General features: G+C 39.3%; 1 protein-coding gene across 7 annotated transcripts in view; it reads left to right on the forward strand.

The window, feature by feature from the left end:
* The window catches only part of MEIS2 (Meis homeobox 2), a gene marked incomplete at its 5' end in the record, with an annotated part of 175,606 nt that overhangs the window by 43,610 nt on the left and 116,954 nt on the right, over nt 1-15,042 (forward strand). For all 7 annotated transcript variants that reach the window (XM_080617464.1, XM_080617465.1, XM_080617466.1 and 4 more), the window contains one exon: nt 8,383-8,528. In XM_080617464.1, coding sequence (XP_080473590.1) covers nt 8,383-8,528 — 146 coding nt within the window. The remainder of the gene's footprint in view (nt 1-8,382; nt 8,529-15,042) is intronic.

Raw genomic sequence — 15,042 nt, forward strand, 5'->3', positions numbered from 1 at the left:
TTGGTGGTGGTTGTGCCAGCATGAGGGGTGCGAGATTAGTACAGACGTGCAAAAAAGTACAGCTTCAAATGGCTATACCTTTGACTTCTTGAGCTAGCATTTCCTCCAACTACAAGGATCTTAATTATAACATTTGCTGGTTCAAAGATTAACATTTAGCATTCTGGGAAAGACTTTCTGGACTTTAGTAACCTGATCAGTATGGTTTCCTTTGGTCTCTGCCTCTTTCTGGTTCTTTGTATTGCAGAGGAGATGATAGTATCTGGCACATTCCTTGGATGACTTGAAGATAGCAGCCTTCTGTGTTTGGGGCTGAAAGATTGTGAACTCTGTGTTAGCAGAAATGCCACACAGGGGAGGTGAATAGAACATTAAGAAAGCTTTAGCTTTAGGTACTGCAGTGCAAGCAGAGTTGAATTTGAGAGCTGGGAGTTAAGTGGACATTTGTCCCTACTTTCTTCCTTAATAAAATCTGAGTGTTAACTGTGGATAAGGGCATTTGAGAGATCACTAAAAATGAATCATTGAGTGCCCAGAAGAGCTTTATTATGATATACTATGGAGAACTTTAGAATATACCATGTACTTTTTACGTGCTTATTGACTGCATGTATGAGTTACTATTACAGAAGTAAATTGTTTTGTCCTTTGCTGCAGAAGCAAAATAATTTGCCAAATTAAAATGTCAAAATAAAACTCATCGAAAGCTGGATCTGTGTGGTCCTTTCTGGCCCTGTGTTCCCATCTAATTTTCTTTTGCCCCTTGAAAGGCTATTGAGCAAAAAAGCACAAGCTCCTACCAGCAATGATTGTTATGCCTGTGTGCGTGTGTAATCCATTCTGAAAAACCCTTACACAAATAGTAAATCTGGAAAAATCTCAGTGTAGAAGTCCTGACTGGCTAAACTGAGTGTAAAAAAAACCCCAAAACCTAAATTTTAAAAATCCCCAGACTGATACCAGGTTCCAGGACTGAGTCCTTGTAGGTAAAGTCAAAAGAGGTCTCTTAGTTCAGTTTGTTTGCCCCAGTAGCACTTAGATTGAAGGAATTATTCTGCTCCTGAAGTTCTGCATAGAAGTTGCCACTGCCCAGTTAACCAGTGTGAAAATAAATGATTAAACTATACTGTTATTACTAACTTGCCAGCTCCAGAGAAACAAATGCAGCCACATTTACATATCTGTCCATCTGTCTGTTTTTACACTTTATGTCTTCAGCCAGTGGGTGAAATTGTTTTAATCCAAGCTGCAGTCTGATTTTTTTCTTCCTTTTTTTTTTTTTTTTCTTTTTCCTGCTGATATTTTTCTCTGTGTGTATGTTATTTGTAGATGGACAGGCATATTCTTGACAGTAGCTAGTTCTTAATCGTCCTTTTAAGTAACCTAATCTATCTGGCCACGGTAGTTTTAACTGGAGTAAGCAGCAGAGTTCTCCGTGGATAATTTTCGTTAGTTAGCAGATTGTTACCATCTCAATGTTGCTGAAATCCCTAATCTCAGGTCAACGTGAAGCTGCAGTGGTTACAATCCTGTTGCCTGATGCAGTGTGAATGGAAGTGCTTTCTGTCAGAAACATGTGGTCTCTTCAGTGGAGAGCCTGAGTAAATCCTGTGTAAATAGAGGGAGGCTAACAAAGGATGAGCCCCTGCAGCTCAGAGCATTTGGAGCCATTTGGAGGCTGAATTTGCTAAATGCTGCTTATACCGCCTGAAAAGTTGAAGAGAAAGGAGCATAAAATCCCTTCTTTTTTCTCTTTCTGCTCCTACCCCGGGGGGAGGGTGTTAAGGGCCAGGGAAGCCTGAGGTAAGCCTATGAAGATTGTTTTTTCAGTGCTCTTTTGAGTGTGAAAAAGGTGGCATGGGTCACTGTCCCCTCTTTAATGTCGGAAAACCCACACAGTTAGTAAATGTTGCATGTAAACTAAAGCATTTCATCCCTTCTCCTGCACTCCACGGCAGTGGGCCATGAACTAGTCACTTGAAAATCGCAGAAAAATTTCACTTCAACATGTCCGGACAGTTTAGCACAGCAGGAACGTAAGAGAGATCAGCAATTAGCAGGTTGCTTTACTGTTCCCCTTGTCTGCATTGGAACACTTTTTTCACCTGATGTGAAAAAATGCTGGATTACAACGAACAAGCCACGAACCTCCTGGCTGTATAGAAGAGCTTAAAATTTAAACCGCCGTTTACTAGTTCTCTCTTTAAAAACTAGCAAAATACGTTGTTGGCTTTTGAATTTAATCTCTAAGAATTCTCAATTCACAAATAAACACGAGCTTTAAACACAGACAATTAAGGGCACAAAAATCCAGGCTTTTTTTCTGTTTGGGCTTCTTTCTTTTTTTTTTTTTAGCATAAAGATAGTAAAAGGAGAAACGTGAAACACTTCTGCAAATAATTTTGGAAGATGTGAATCACTGATTTTATAGCATGTGTAGCTATAACAATAATATAGCTGGAATGTCATTCCTGCCTTTGAGTAAATAATAAAATATTTGCAAATGCCTTTCTGAAAATAAGATAAATTAGTGATTATAGAAGGGTGCTTATCCAGAAATAGAAAAGGATCAGTTTTTATTTTGTCACTTGTTGTAAATACACTTTAGCTACCAGATACCATGCAACTCTTTAAGTCTCTAGCACATATTGCCAGACGGCAATAGGGACTTGCTCCTGACTGGCAAACTATGCTAAAATGTGATTAGATCAAGTAGAATAGCTTTTTAGCTGAGGTGTCTGATAGTGGCTCCAGTTCTTATCCTTTTATTCCTATTTGAATTTACAATAGTTATTAGTGCTTGGACTCTGTGAAATTTGTACGTCATCTTCACAGTAACAGCCCAGTGGAACTGCAGGATCATATTCTGGAAAGTAAAAGATCTTCCAAAAGAACAGCAGAGAGAGGGCCAGGTCTTCATCTCCTCCCTGCTGCAGAGGACAAAAGAATATCATCTTCTGTAGTAAGAGAGGTGGTAGCGTTATATGTCTGAAGTCTTCCTGAACCTTTTAGTGCACCAGTGTCCACCCTTACTTTCTCTCCAAGATGCTCACTGAAACATGATATACCATGTGTTCCAGAGACACAAAAAGGGAGAGGCTGATTACAGCAGCTCACTTGAGGACACCCTATCCCAGGATGGGGCAAGTGATGACTGAGCATACAGGCTAACCTAGGATGCCTGGACAGCTTCTGATGTCTTCTTTCCTTCCGTGGTTAAGTGATTCAGAAAAACCAGCGCATATACTGGCAGAGCACTGCTGAAGATGGCACAGCTCTAAGCTGTGATGCCCGTTTGAACTGTTTGTGGTTTGCAAAATCCCAGGTTTGCCACCCATAACCTGTCCTAACTCAGTTTTCCCAGGCAGTAAGACGCAGTAGCTAAACACTGCTTCTGTGGTGTGAGGACACTAAGTCAACTTCCATGAACAGGGATCATTAAAAGGAGGGAAAAAACCCCAGATCCATAGCCAGCACTTCATTCAAAGACTTGTGATCTCCTGAAGCTAGAAGGCTAAAAAGCCTGATGATTTTAACAGGGTGGAATGGAGATAAGGACTTTAATTCTGGAGCTGACCTTCCCTCGCTACTAGTCCTCCCTACAGCACAGGCTGTCTTATCTTCAAAACATATTCAAACACTTCTCTTTCCAGCTTTTTGGCAGTGGTAATTAACCAGATTTTTAAGATTTTTCTCTGCTGGTGATGTGGATCATTTACTAAGCTGAACATCCTTATTAATAATGATTTACAATACTTATGTGACCAGATGGACGCATTATAAGTACAAACAAATAATTGCAAATGTGACTATAAGCTGCATGCAGATTCTCTTCTTTGTTTTGCATTTATATCTACATATTCTACTCATCAAAATACTGGGCTGAAAGATTGTAGAGTAGTTTACTTAAGATCAGCATAGTGCACTGCAGCTTTGCTTTTCAGAATCCTTTGACTTAATTTTTATATTGCTTGCACTACTCATAGAAAAAAAATGGTGAAGTATCTTGTCTCCCCCTCATTTTAGATACTCCTGCTCTTCTGTCTTTTCGTTTAGCATGGTAAACCATAAAGCTGTAAGGGACCTCTGACAGTGAAGGAACTCAAATATTGGTTCCCAAAATGTAGTATTCCAGAAATCACTTTTCTTACTGCTCTGCTTGTTATGATGGTAATAGGAACTATTTCTAGAGTTTGAATCTGGGTTTCTGTACTTTGGCCTGACTGAGTTATCTTTTTCAGTTACCATTTTGCATAGATTGGGAATTTGTTATTCATCCTGTTCACAAATAGTGAAAAGACTAGATGAGCATCTTATAAACAGCAGTTGCATAAATCTTTTGCTGGGGCCTTACTCTGTGAGGAACGCAGACAAAGACTAGGGTTGAGATAATAGTGGTAGCGTGGAGGACTGTCAAAGAGGAATTCATTGACGCAATAAGGTTGGACAGGCCTTCTGTAGGACTGGACTCTGTTTCCTGAAAGGTTCTCAGTTGTGTGAACATTGGTGTCAGCAAGCTAGACTGTCCAAGGTAATCAGTTTGTAGCAAGTTAAATTTGAAATCATGTTGCAATGGCAACCCTGCTCTACCTAGTTATTTGGTATTTTTAAGATAAGAGGTAGTCTCCTTTGCTTTCAATGTAAAATAGTTCATCTTGTGGGAAGAAACCCTCAAAATGTGCTAAATATCTGCACACAGAGCTTGTGTGGAAGTCCAACTTTCCTAACTTCCCACTGTGTAAAGAAGACTTGCATCTTCAGCATCCTTCACAAACCCTTCTGCTAGAAGAGAAAGTCTCTAAGGAATCCTCTGTGGGTCACTTTGCAAACGAACTTCATCTCAACTCTCTCCATCTCTTACAGGGGTTATTGAGTCTATTACACAGCATTGATATAATCTGAACCAAGCTGGGTAATATGCGTAATTCTCTACTGGCTTGAATCCCGCACAGTCATTGACACGTCCACAAAGAGAGTGCCACTCAAGAATTCTCCACTTTCCTAGAACAGTGATAGGCTTTTGCTATCACTTGTACTCTTTGCACAAGAATAAATGGGTGAACAGTGTGCAAAGCAGCAGAAGGTCACTTTTTTTTTTTTTTTGGGGCTGCTGTGTGAAAGACAGAGTCAGTGAGCCAAAATCTAGACTTCATTTCACCACTAGAAACCTGGGGTAATTGTGCTTATATAGTTGCAGTTTCCATACAAATTAGTATTTGACTCTACTCTTCTTACAAATTACCATCCAAATCAGAATATGAACAGTTTACATAAGCAGAATCACTTGCAATGATGGTTTAAATGATTTAAATTTAGATTCCTTCATACAGCAGTTAAAAATATAGTTGACCCATTTTGCCATAGTGTGACTTTCAAGTCAGTTCACTTTATTCACTTTTGATAATTTTGTTTTCTTCATTTAAAGTAAGTTGTGTCTATTTGGATACAGCAGACTAGGATCAGGCTCTTCACATCCAAAAAGCAAATCACAGCATCTTGAAAAGTCTGTTATGGGCTACTTCTATGATTTCTTGCCACTAGAAACAGTATCCATTAGTGTGAGCAGTTGTAGTCATGTTCACTATGTATTATTGTATGACAATACAAATTGACAGGATTGTGTCTGTAGTTCACCAAGAGCAACAAATCTTGCTGTATTTATCTTTTGAGGTCATTTGGAGGTACGATATTTGAATTTTCTTTCCTGAGGTTATGGAATAGACTGGGGAAGCACTGACTCATCATTGGCTAAGGTGGGAAGGCAATGGGACCTTCAGCTGAATTTTCCTCTCTTGGGCTGCTGCTGGCTTTTTAAAACCGGTATATTATAAAACCTCTCCAAAAGGTCTCAACACTGATTTAGCATGTAAGTGCCTCCTGCTGAGGATGCTCACAAACAGGAAAGTATGTTTATGCAGACAAACAGGAATTTGTCCATTCAGAGTGTGAACAAATGCTTCTGCCATGCCAAAGGGTGGTGCAGAGCAGAAGTTTTGCAGGTCCATGCATCCTGTGCATACGCATCTAGCTTTTACATAAAGAGACAAAGATATCTTTATCTGCACGACAGATAGACAAACAGACTGACTGACTTCAAACTTGCACTTTCAGTAGGGATTTTTTTCCCCCATCTCTGGGTACTGCTTTTCAAAATTGCCCGAGGCTACAGTACAGCACCTCAGATCCCCAAGGCCCATTGCCTGGCTCCTAATAGCCACTCTCCATCTGTGTCACATGAACAGCTGATGAGATAGCTCCAGTGTCTGTATTTTGGAGAGCATATCCACCCAGGTTAAAATGCTGGGGTTGCCAAGGAGCAGTCAGAAGCCATTAGTGTTTGTGAGAATTTGCCTTGCAGCAGTTCCTTGGCATAGTGGAAAGTATGTGTGTGTGTGTGCATGCGCGAGTGTGTGTGTGTGTGTGAGAGAGAGAGGGGTAGGGTGGAATATGGGGGGCTGGTGGTGTACAGAGCAGTGGATAGGAGTGCTTTCTAAATAACCAACATCTTGCAAAACTGAACAGTTGGTTACAGCATTTAGGGCTTCCATAATCTCTTTGATTAGTTTGCTGTGATTTGAGTCTTCTTTCTCTATATTTAACAGAAACAAACAGAAATAAATAAATAAAAAAAAATGGAAAGAAAAAGCAGCATGAGAAAGAGAGCAGTGACTTCAGGGTCTTGCTCTGGTGTTTGGGCAGATGGAAAGGAGCTGCTCTGCCTTGGGGCAGGGTGGTTGTAATGAAGTGGCCTGTCAGTCTGTAAATAGTGAGGGTCATCTCTTCCATGTGATGGAGGGTATCACATTGCAGTGAAAATGGAAATGTCAATAAAATTAATCTGCCAGCTCTTTGCTGTGGCTTTTTCTGTCTCTCTGGTCCAAAAGGGTTGGTTTTTCAAAGGGGAGGCAGTGGAAGAAGGGTGATCTGGCACAGAAGGGAAGATGGAGCTGAAACGCAAGCTTTGAAGCAAATGGACTGTATGTAGCAGCAACGTATTTTGTTTAGTAGCACTACAGAGCTAGACAAAGCTATAGGAATTAGCTCATGAATCTATAGCATTCTTCAGGAAGCTATGGAGCGTCTAGCTCAGGCTACATTGAGCACAGAGTTTATTGTTTTAGGCTTTCTTGGACAAGGTTTTTACTTAGCATGGGATTTATGGCATTTACTGCTAATGAATGTCTATTCTTAAATTACAAAAACCACCGTCTCAGCACAATTCCCAGATGTCCTTCCAGGACCTCAGCTTCTTAAACACCAGCAGGGAGCATAAACTCTCCACTTCTCTGTTTTCCTCTTTCGTGTGGCTCCGGGCTAATGATGTGTAAGGAAAACATAGCAATCTATAAAGTCTCAGTGCTGTCCCAGTATTCTTCATTTATTTTGCATTTGATTATGCCACAAGTCGGATCTTGTTTCTTTCCTTTTTTTAAAGTTATTAGTTCAAATATTAATGTAGGAATATGGCATATATTGCTGCTCTTGATTGATGCCTTCCCAAAAACAGGAAGACGTGCTCGTATGAATTTTAAGAAAGTAGGGGTCCTGCAATGCCTTGCCAGAAGAGTTTTTCAGATACATAATTTAGATGCCCTCCAGGCAGGCTTTCAAGGCATTTTTGCTGGAGGGCAAGAAAAAATAACTATGACTGTTAAAAGTAAATGATTTTTGCTAATGCACAATTAATGCCAGGGAAAAGCACAGAAGAGAAAGATGTTGATGGAAAGTTCTGATTAAGTGAGAGCTCTACCTTGATGTGTATCTTTTTTTTTTCTTTTTTTTTTTTTTTTAATGATAATAATCACTGATGCAGAGATGTAGAAGTTTTCATGTCATGCATATGCTGTATGCAGGATCATACTAGGAGTACGTGTTTGTGCGTGCGTATGTATGTGTGTTGGGAGGTGATGGTTATGGGGAGGGGTTCATCTGACAGTGTGTTATGTGCACTGAACGGTGACATGGTTACTGCCACCTCTGCAGAGGGCCTCAAATATATAGACTACAGAACATTTAACTTGATTACTTATAGTACATATTCAGAATGGTTGTAGGGATGCATTTACAGTGAATGGGTTTTCTTGTGGCAGGTTTTCCCACATTGAATCCCATAATTGACAAAGAGCTATTGCACTATGTCAAGCACACAATTTAATTGAATTAATGATATATGCATGTGTGAGACACAAAATTAGTATTTGGAGAGACATGGTTTCTAATTTTTACTTATTCGTATCAGCGCTTGTATATAATGAGAAACTGTATATGTCTGATCAACAAATCAAAATAAGACTGTAGTAATGTCTTTGTAATTAATAATACTTTTTGGCTTCTATATTTTGTTCATTAAATGTCTCCTTCCTGGTTTTCCCTTTGTTGTAGGAGACGGTTTAGACAACAGCGTAGCCTCACCTGGTACAGGGGATGACGATGACCCAGACAAGGACAAAAAGCGTCAGAAGAAAAGAGGAATTTTCCCCAAAGTAGCAACAAATATCATGAGAGCATGGCTTTTCCAGCATCTCACAGTAAGTGGTGCCCAAAATCAAAATAGATTTCTATTCATGTGCCTAATGATGTTTATTCATCATTATTAGAAATCAGTTGTCCCCATAATTTTTGGACCATTATTAGGGCTCAATTATTGCTGCTTAATTTTTTTTCTTCTAGATTTTTTTTCTTGGCTCTTGGAATCATGACAAATCTGAAAGAAACCCTATAAATATATACGTGTATCTACACACATACATGCCTATAGAGAGAAAGAGGGAGAGTACAAAGCCTTAGCATGGAACAACACCCGCATATAAAGTAACCATTTTTTGCTTTGAACTATTAAAAATGTTTCTAAGGACAAAGGAGGGTTTCTTGCTTTAGCATTTATAAAACTTGCCTTCTTGATTCTTTATTGCTGGCCTCTGCTCATAAAATCTTCACATGTATCTGGTGGAAGACAGAGCCCCAGTTGTTGTGTGCTGAAATACACTGTGGATGCTAGAGAAGCCAACATAGCAACTTGCAAACTTGTGCATTGTTACTTTTTGTGAGAAATACAGAAGGCTTACGTGTTCCTTAATTCTCCAGTTGCATAACAGATACAATAAGCACCTTTTTAGCTTCTCTGTAAGTCCATTACATAAAAAAACTAGCCATATTCACATTTGGGGGAGAGAGATTAAATATGTGAAAAAGCAATGCTTTCTGTGGGCTATCTTTATCGTCCCACTTGCAATTGGGATTATGTGTTGGTGCTCCGTTGGTTATTATAGCTTCACTTAGGCATCAAAACACAGTTCCACCCAGTAGCACTCTTTGTAGTTTACTTCATGTAGGAAATAATGGAAACGGGTAAAATTATCAATTGATTTTCTTCTTCCTCTCACTGTAAAATTGTTTTTCACTTGCAAAGGCTTAAAATGTTAACTGTTATTAACTACCCCTTCTTCTACCAAAGTTTTATAAATTTCCACAGTAGCTGATGTTGGTTACAGTGTAATGATTTCAGGACAAGGTACCCAATTTATTTATGATAGGGACTATCGAGCTGCTCTGCTAGCAGCACAGCTAAAGGGGGGAGTGATAGATCCACATTTCTAAACCATCATTTTGATGTAAGGACATTACTAGCAAACTAAGGTGCATTGATCTGGCCTGTGGGGTCAGGATTAGCTGAAATAGCCAGTGTCTCTGCTGGAGTAGTGGTTATTCCTGCCTCCCAGCTATGGCCATTTCAAAGGTCAGGTGCCCTGTACCCACTTGGCTCAGAGGAATTAGACAGAACATGAGTCTCTGGGCTGATTACTTAACCAAAGACAAAATAATGAGTCCTAAGCAAATACTGACTAATTGAAAGGGCTGTAAATCCATTACATATTGGTCAGGGATAATCAGGAGTATTTAATCACTTTTATCTATTCAGGAGCACTGAAGCTGCAACAGCAAAGCCCTGAACCTTGCCATGTGCTTATTATTCTCATCATTATCAAAATTACTTCACAGCTGTTCTTTGCTACATCACCTCAGCTGGAGATTTACTAACCTGTAAAATGTTTTTAATTTAGAAGTCGAGTGAGTGTGAGTGGAGGGTTTTTCATTTAGCTGTAGGGTATCTTTGGAGGAGTAGTACAGGCAGACAGCAAAAAGCAGGGCCACAAATAAACCAGTTTATTTTGTACATGTCTCTGTGTTAATTCTATTTCCTCTCATGAAATTTGTGATACCATTTTTTTTTCTCCCTGCCTTCCTTTCTCATGTGCTCATTGAAAGCATTTGACACATACTTATTAACAGCCAACTGACTCTCACTTCTCTTGAGGAAAGTCCTTCTGGCTTTTTGAAATCCCTTTTCCTTGATTCCACCCTCTCTCTCCTGACCCTCTTCATCCTGCATGAATTGGGGAAATTTGCCATCACTGGTGAGGATGGTCTCACAAAAAATCAAATTAAATGGACACAAAAAAGCCCCAAACCTTTTACCGTCCAAGCTTTAATGAGTTTGCAGGTGTTGAAAGATTTACTGTGCTGTAATTCTCAGACCTGCAAACTGATAATGGAGACCTCTGACCAGTGCAATGTAAATTCAGAGAGATTCTTGCCATAAACACATGCAGGGAGGAAGAGAACTCCTTTCTTTTAAAGATCTTGCATTTTTTCTCAAATTAGCTTGTCCATTCAAAGTGCAGTGCTGGCTGAGCCAGAACGGGGGGAATCTGTGATGTACAATTTTATTGTTTCAAGTAAATATCTTTACAATGGCAGTCCATGATTCAATGTACATTCCTTCATTACTACTCTAACCTTATTTCAAATTGGTTTGTTCCTCCTTTGTGCTGTATGACCTGTTCTTGTATTACAATAATCCCCTGATGTACCCTTTTTTCTTTCTCTCTCTCTCTCTTTTTTTTTTTTTAGAAACTAATTGAATTATCTCATTATTTTAATTTGTTAAGCAAATGTATTTTACATCTCAGGATGTGTTCTTAAAGAAGGAGCTGCTTAGGCTTTGCCCCTTGAATGGGCCATTGGTACATTTTGACATTCATGCATTCATTAAGGAGAGGAACATAAAAGAGCTCTGGTTGTATTTTTTTTTCAAACACCCAACCAGCACAGAGCAACTTTTCCATAAGCCACAGGGGTCTCTCTACATATGTTCTCAACTGCAAGCCATTGTCACCTATTCTGAATACCTCAAAAGGACAAATAAAATACTAAAGGCCAACTGTAGCAATTGTTAGCTGTTAGTTTCAATATGACAAAAATCATTAACCTCTGGTTTCCCTGGAAGGAGAGGCAGTGGCAGGCCATCTCTTATGGCATGAATTAAACTTGAAATTCCTTTAGACTGTCAAATTCAAAGAGAGTAACTTAGTTCTGACTAATGTATTTATTTATGATTTTAAATAAAAATGTTACTTTTTTTTGTTATTCAATCAGTTTGCAAACTCCTAAGGTAGCCAATGTTAAAAGTTGAATTGTTTAAGTGGCTTTTTTTGAAGAGACAAGCACTTGAACTCTGATGTAGAATGAATGCATCTGACAGGCTGTGTCTTTCAAAACAATTTCTAACCCCTATCACAGCTTCCATTTTGCAGTAACTTTAATTATATTTGAAATAGGATACACATGTATGTTTTTATTGTTGGAAATTTAATGCAAGGAGTAGGAGCTTCTCTCATGTTCTCATTTGCTTACTGAGCTCTGTCTTACATTTGGTATTACAATGATACCAAGAGATGAAAGATCTGAGGATGAATTGGTTGGAAATGCGTATGCTTTTTCTGGATAATATCCAGTGTTTAAGAAAGTAGAGGAAATCCTAGTCTGGTAGTATAAGCTTTTCAATAGTTCATAAAGATTACGACATCAGAAAGGTAAACCTGACATTAAGGCTGTTTTTATTTGAGTTCAAAGGTTGTTAAAGAAAAGAAACAGCAAGAAATCTGACCCAAGCCGAGAGTTTATTCATAGCTTTGGAATACTCCTTTTCCTCTATGCCAAGGAGTCCTTAGTACACTCAATTAGCCTCTCAGACATCTCTGCTTTCCTCCCTCAAGTGCTCCCCTATTTGCCCTGCAAAGAACATATTTGATCACGAAGTGAAAACAGGAAGTGCTCAAATGTATAGACACCTCGAGCTTACACCAATGTTGAGATTAGGATTTCTTACCAGCAACTATACACAGCAGGCCCCCCTCCTCCCATGTCTTTTTGAAGGATGGAGGACCTTTAAAATGTATGTACATAATCAGAAGAGAACAAAGTTATAAAGGAAGCAATTATACTGTTCTATGGACTTGTACCTCTGGTAGTTCATTGCTTTCTGTAGCATAGTGTATCAAGGACTACACTTTTGCTACAGTCACTGTTTTCCCCCCTTCTTTTACAGAGCTATTAGAACAGAGACATGTTTATTCTTTGACATTTACCTGGAGTCATGCCCTTTGTTAAATTCTATTTTGGTTATTTCTTTTGTTACAGTATGGAAGAAGATCTGTATCTTAACAAAAGGTAACAGATATACCAAAGGTAGCCTGCAAACTCAACCTTCTTTATGACAGTGCCAGATTCCTAGCTGATGATGTTTGGTGTTGCTCCCCTGAAGTCAGTGGAGTTGAGTTGGGTTTTTTGCTTTATTTGCTAGCTGAAATTCTGTCTCCTAACACTTGTTTGAACAGCGTCATCTTCACCCTATCTCCATAATCTTCTGGCTGAAATCTTGCTTTTTACATAGTCTCTTGTAGAGTAGATTTTGGGTTGATCTGCTTTGGTGTCAGGCTAGAGTAAGTTCTACTGGAAAGTGTTAAAATTAATCTGCCACAGCTTCTGTACTTACCTGAATTAATTTTCTTAACTTGTCATATTCAGGTGTCCAGATTGAATGATATGAATAGTCTTACTGAAACAGATTATACTTTTTTTCCTGCTGTTAAATACAGCATGTATGCTGTGGTGTGTATCTGTGGGTGTATCTGAGAAAATAATGGTTCCCTCATATTTTGATGAATGGCTTACCAAGCCTTTTATACAGTGCTGCTATTTTATTTATTCGTTAGATTTGATTCTAGAGATGAATGTCATCAACCAAAGTCAATCTTGGAGCAAGCTTTCAAAACAGTTGTAACCATCTAACCTTCATAAATATCTCCTCCCATATCATGATTCTAGGAATAAAACCTAAAGAACGGTTAGGAACATAGCTTGTTATTGCAGTCCACACTGAACAGCTTACTATCATACCAAAGAGTAGACCAGCTTTCCTCAGAGTCGGGATCTAGGAAAAGTGTTCTTCACATTGTTGGTTTTTCTGTACTTTAAAAACAAACAAAACAAAACAAAAAACCAACCCCAAAAATGCAACAGACCTTTGTCCAGTTAAAATGCTGCAAAGGCAGCTGGGAGATGAAGAAGATACAGGAATACGAAGATAATTTTAGCATATGTGTTGGACTGCATTGTAATGTGCTAGACACTCCCAGGGTACACTGAGGAGACAGACGATGTCCTCAATTCTCCTGTAAAACACCCTGCATGTGGGTTCACCTGGCTGCCATTTCCGCTTCAGTGCACCGTGAAGTCAGAGAGTTGGAGGAGCCTGAGGTACAGTTTTATTCCAGGTCTGCTTTTTAGGCAGGGCTGACCATGTCCTGAATTTGCAGCCAGGTAACAAGTTGTTCGCTGATGTAGAACAGACATTTCAGACTATACAAACACCATCTAGCTGAAAGCGTGCCCTGAAAAATAATATTGCGCTCATTTTTCAGCTGGGTAAACTTTGTGAGGAGAGGTTAAATGATTTCACCCTATTGCTAAAGAAAAATCAGTATCTGAATGTTAAACTTTCCTGACCTGTAGTCCTCAAGGTGATGGAGCTGCATGTCTTTGTACCCCAAAGTTGCTCTTGTAACCCACCAGAAGAGCTAGTGGCTTCTGTTCACATTTATTGTTGTTGCTGGTGGTAGTGTAGCCCTGCCGAATGTCACAGGCATCCCCTTCTTATCCTGCCTGCCTGTGATATGGTGTTACCAGCCTGGACAGAATAAAACTGGAAATCTTTCTCAAAATGCCACTTCTGATCCCCGGCTGAAATGTTTCATCCTCTAAGTGCTCTTAGTCCTTGGCCATGAAATCAGTCCCAGAGATTAAGTAACAGACCAAATGTTCATATACCTTTTAAACGCCACAGTCTTAAAAGAAAAGAGCTGAAATGAGGTGGGGGTGGGGCTTTGTTTGTTTTAAAAATGGAATCTGAGATTAGATCTGACATTTCTACATCCACCCCCTACAGAAGAGGGAACCCGGGGTCATGGGGTGTGTGGGCCTCAAAAGCTAGCTTTGTCTGGGAGTGGTTAATCTAATCATTGTTACATAGACATCTGTTATTTCTTCTGAAAAATTGATGCTTTTGTGACACAATGATCCATCTATTTAGTACAACAGCCTGAGTAATTAAATTAAAAAAAGAATATTTTTGCAGAAGCATGAATTATAAAACTGCCATACCTCCTTGTACCAGCAAAAAGGCTGGAGAGAAGGAGAGGGAAAGGGGGAGAAGAGTGCTTTAAGCCCTGCATTGTTTTCTGCTGGCTGGAGGAAAACATCTGTGAATTGTTTGAACTGAACCTTAGCAGGGACTGTCTGAATCTGTGTCATCTCTGTTTAATTTCAGGAAATGATGTCACAGTGCATTAAATAACAATGCTGTGTGATTTATTTTTACTTGTACATGCTGTCCTAAGCATTTTGGTTACATGGAAGTGTTTCCAATTAAGCGCAAGCTTTCAGTTTTAAAAAATATACTCAGTAATGCTTTTTTTTTGGGGGGAGGGCATCGGTATGGAAAGACTGGGTATTTTAGGGGGTCACCAAGGTTCAGGGCTGTTGGAGGGCTCTGGGCCCATTTGTCATGTGCTTATTTGTAGTTGGGACTGGATGTCAGCTCTCTCGTCACCCATGGCAACCTCTAGGACCGTGGGTTTGTTACAAAGCCTGTCTGGGGGAGAAAAATACCTAAATATTCCAAAGTGATCTGTCAAAAGACCT

Source organism: Psittacula echo (genome assembly GCF_963264785.1).
Source record: "Psittacula echo genome assembly, chromosome: 5".
In the NCBI taxonomy this organism is placed as follows: Eukaryota; Metazoa; Chordata; class Aves; order Psittaciformes; family Psittacidae; genus Psittacula; species Psittacula echo.